We start from the raw sequence: 3,821 nt of genomic DNA, 5'->3' as shown, positions 1-3,821 counted from the left end.
AGTACGCGCGGGCGGCGACCAGGAGCATGGACCAGGTGGATGGGGGGCAAGGGGGAGGCTCTTGCTCATGGGTCGAAGACTCTGGGCTTAATTGTGCTGTACACACCAGGTCTGGTACTTGTGGCAGTGGTTGTGGGCCACTGCCCCTTTCACGAGGATACACGCACACCCCTGTGCCTGAGCGAGATCGCATTTTGAACGGTTGGCAGGCGCCAGCACCTGCCATGCCGCACCAACCAACGAAACCCTGCCCCGCCCCCGGGCCCCCCCAGGCCTGCACCCCCGAGGCCCTGGCCGTCAGGCTGCTGCGCTTCCAGGCCCTCCGCGCCGCCGCCGCAGCGGCCGGGGCCCCGCCCGGCGCGTGCGCCGCGGCCGCGTCCGGCGTGCGCGCCGACTGCCTGGCTGAGCTGGCATTTGACCCCCAGCGCCCGGGCCCGCCGCGGCACCTGCGGGACGGAAAGGCGGCATGGCACGCCGCACAGCAGCTGGGGCTGGAGGGCGCGTGGACGGCGGAGGCTGACTGGGTCAACGAGGCAATGCGCGAGCACGCAGCCGCGCAGCGCGCCCGTGGCGCGAAGGCCGCGGCCGCGCTTTTGTCGCGCGGCGGCCCCGGCGCGCCCGCATCCGCAGCGGGTGCGGCGCGCGCCGCGCCGCGGGCGCCGCGGTGGCTGCCAGCGGGCGGCGGCGCTCATGCAGCGTACGAACGGATGAGGAAGGCCGAGGAGGAAGCTGGGCGGAAGCTGTACGCGGCTGGGGTCCCGATCCAGGTGCTGGAAGATATCTCAAGCGTTTACGGCCATTCGATTGCCGCATGGCAGGCTATGGCGCATTCTGCCGGCTGCGAGGCCGCGGCTGTTCCCATCATGGTCAGCTGGCTCGAGCGTCTGAGCCATGAACAAGCCGACGCTAGCAAAGCCGCCGCCGCCGCCCGGGGCGCGCCCGCAGGCGCGGCCGCCGCGGTGGCGCGGCGCGGCGCGCTGCTGCTGCTGCAGGCGGGCGTGGTGGCGGACGCGGCGGCGGCGGGGCCGTGGTGTGGGCTGGCGGCGGAGTACCACCAGCGGCTGGCGGGGCTGGCGGAGGGGGAGGGGGAGGATCCACTCCAAGCGGCAGCAGCTGAGGAGGACAGCCGCCCTGAAACGTTAACCCCCCCGCCGTCTGCCGCGCGCGTGTGAGTGGCTAGGCCAGCGGCGCACCGCTGAGTCAGCACCGGGCGGCCGTTAGTGCCCTCGCAGTCAGGGGGTGCATAATGCGGGGCAGTCGCGACACCAACGGTGTCACCAGGGATGGCCGACACACTGCACAGTGAGCGGCTCGCTTGCCTTCACTTACGGGGCAGCCGTCTTCTTTGTACTTTTGCTGCTGTCGGCAAGGCCCGTACCCCATGCCATCCTGCTTTCGCCCATTGCCGGCCTTCGCCACCCACCCGCCCTTCGCAGCCTGGAGGCCATGGATCGTGCGGCCGAGGCGGTGGGCCCCGGGGCCCTGCTGGCGGCCGCCCCCTGGTTCCACGCAGATCACCTGCTGGGGGCAGGCGGCGCCGCGGGAGCAGCGGCCGCGGCTGCGGAGGGGCCGGCCGACAAGGAGTGCGACTGGTGCGGGGAGGAGGCGCCCACGGGCGTTCAGAGCAGCGGCGGCCTGGAGTGCGCGTCCTGCGGCTGCGCGCGCTACTGCAGCCAGGGCTGCGCGGCGCGGGCGGCCCCGCTGCACGCGCGCAACTGCTGGCAGCTGCGGCTGCTGTCGGCCAAGGGCGTCGTGCTGCGCGCCAGGTTTGACCCGGAGCGGCCGGCGTTTGACTACGGGGATGACCCCCGGAAGCAGCAGCGCCCCTGAGAGCAAAACAACCTCCAGCTTCGTGTTTTTATGAGCAGGCAAACAAATCATGAACCTGGGACCTCCTATCAACAGGCCTTTTGCAGGTTTTGCCCTCCAGTACACTGAGGTCGTGTGCAGGAGGGGTCCCTAATAGGTGCTGCATACGGGCCGCTGTCACCCCGTCATGTTTAACAGGGCTCCAGGGTCCTAGCAGGCTAGGTGTCTACCGCATGACTCGAGGTGTCTGGGTGGGTCGTGTCTGCCGTTGAGCGGATGCAGTGGTCCTCGTACATGTTGTTGGCAGGAGTGAATATGGTAGCTTTGTATGCTGGAACCTGCAGTTTCTTGCAAATGCGTTGTTGAGTACGCACAGGGGGCGCGGGTGAGCGGCGTCAGCTGGGAAGGAAGCGTGCGCTGAGTGTCGTGGCCTTGCTTTGACCGCATGCACGACACTCAACTTGGAAGGTGTAAAGAGCGTGGTGACGGCGTCTCAGGACCCTTTGGAAATTTGTGGTGTTTGTTGTGGGGCTCAGGGTTCAGGTCTGGGTGGGCCGGCCGGTTGCTGCCTGCATAATGGCGCCCAAAAAACGCATTGGTGCGAGGAGCGAGGGCGTCTCTATGTGCCGATACTGCGTATTTGTCTGGCCTGTCAGGCGCCTTGGATCTTTTGGCCTGGATCAACATCGGTCGGGTCAAGCAGGCGAGCGTGGTGCTCAGAAACTGGCAGAGCAAGCACGCATCCTAGAAGCAGGTGAACCCTCAAACCACCCTCCGCTGCTGGAGCTGTGCGGCGCGGCCGCTGATTTGAGGGCACGCCTTGACAATCGTTGGTTACATCTTCATTGGGGGCGCTCTGAGCGCCTGCAAGGCGTTTCTCAGCCCAGCCCTGAGGCCTATTGACAAGCAGGCGTGTCGCAGCCCGCCCACCCCTGCCACGCCTTTGTGCCCGCTGAAAGTGCAGCAGCGTGCACCCGTGCCCGCCTGATTGCGATCCGTGACACAGCAGGACATAGCAGGCAGAGGGATAGTAAAGTGTATGCGAGTGTACCGCCACCAAAGACAAAGCACAAGCCACGCAAATCCCGAAAGCAGCGCCACAGCGCTGTGTGCGGTGCTGCAAGCACGGAACGCAAACCCCTCCCTACACCTGCACACCTCAAAACACTGGGGAGAGAGAAATAGGATGATAGTCTACGCTGCGACGCTGAGCTACGCACCCACCACACATGGAGAGGATGACATTGCAGCAGCCTCAGCTATGGCCGTTGCCCGCCGGCTGGGCGGGGTCGTCCCCGTAGTCAAACGCCGGCCGTTCCGGGTCAAACCTGGCACGCAGCACGGCGCCCTTGGCCGACAGCAGCCGCAGCCGCCAGCAGTTGCGCGCGTGCAGCGGGGACGCCCGCGCAGCGCAGGCTTGGCTGCAGTAACGCGCGCAGCCGCAGGACGCGCACTCCAAGCCGCCGCCGCTCTGGCCGCCCGTGAGTGCCTCTTCGCCACACCAGTCGCACTCCTTGTCGACCGGCCTCTCCGCGCCCGCGGCCGCTGCTCCCGTGGCGCCGCCTCCCCCCAGCAGGTGGTCTGCGTGGAACCAGGGGGCGGCCGCCAGCAGGGCCCCGGGGCCCACCGCCTCGGCCGCACGGTCCATGGCCTCCAGGCTGCGGGGGGTGGTTTGGGGGGTTGAGCGAGCGATCAGCACCGCCCCGCAGGCCAGGGAGTGCGGCGACGACACGCCCCAAGCAGGGACATCTCCTGAACAACACGCACATATGCGCACAAACGCACCCGCCCCGCAGGCGGCGGCCCAGGACCCCCGCGCTGCGCCGCGCTGCCCGCCCCCGCCCGCGCCCCCGCGCCGCTCACAACGCCTCGGGCCTTGGCGGCGCGGTGCGGCCCTGGTTGGCGCTGCCCTCATCGTCACCGCCGCCCTGCGCCTCGTCACCCGCCGCCTCCGCCAGCCCCGCCAGCCGCTGGTGGTACTCCGCCGCCAGCCCGCACCACGGCCCTGCCGC

General features: G+C 68.8%; 2 protein-coding genes across 2 annotated transcripts in view; one reads left to right on the top strand and one right to left on the bottom strand.

Moving 5' to 3' along the window:
• Positions 1-26: 26 nt before the first annotated feature.
• On the top strand, positions 27-1,830 carry MNEG_5828 (hypothetical protein; the record flags this gene model as incomplete). The annotated part of the gene is made up of 4 exons (XM_014045695.1): positions 27-35; positions 273-633; positions 946-1,168; positions 1,437-1,830. The coding sequence occupies 4 exons, from the start codon at positions 27-29 to the stop codon at positions 1,828-1,830; spliced, it is 987 nt and encodes a 328-aa protein (XP_013901149.1).
• A 1,234-nt stretch (positions 1,831-3,064) lies between these two features.
• The window catches only part of MNEG_5827 (hypothetical protein), a gene marked incomplete at both ends in the record, with an annotated part of 1,992 nt that continues 1,235 nt past the window's right edge, over positions 3,065-3,821 (bottom strand). Inside the window, one exon of the mRNA XM_014045694.1 lies at positions 3,065-3,467. Within this exon, the coding sequence (XP_013901148.1) occupies positions 3,065-3,467 (403 nt within the window). The remainder of the gene's footprint in view (positions 3,468-3,821) is intronic.

Source organism: Monoraphidium neglectum (genome assembly GCF_000611645.1).
Source record: "Monoraphidium neglectum strain SAG 48.87 unplaced genomic scaffold scaffold00895, whole genome shotgun sequence".
In the NCBI taxonomy this organism is placed as follows: domain Eukaryota; kingdom Viridiplantae; phylum Chlorophyta; class Chlorophyceae; order Sphaeropleales; family Selenastraceae; genus Monoraphidium; species Monoraphidium neglectum.
This window is presented reverse-complemented; position numbering and strand designations above follow the sequence as displayed.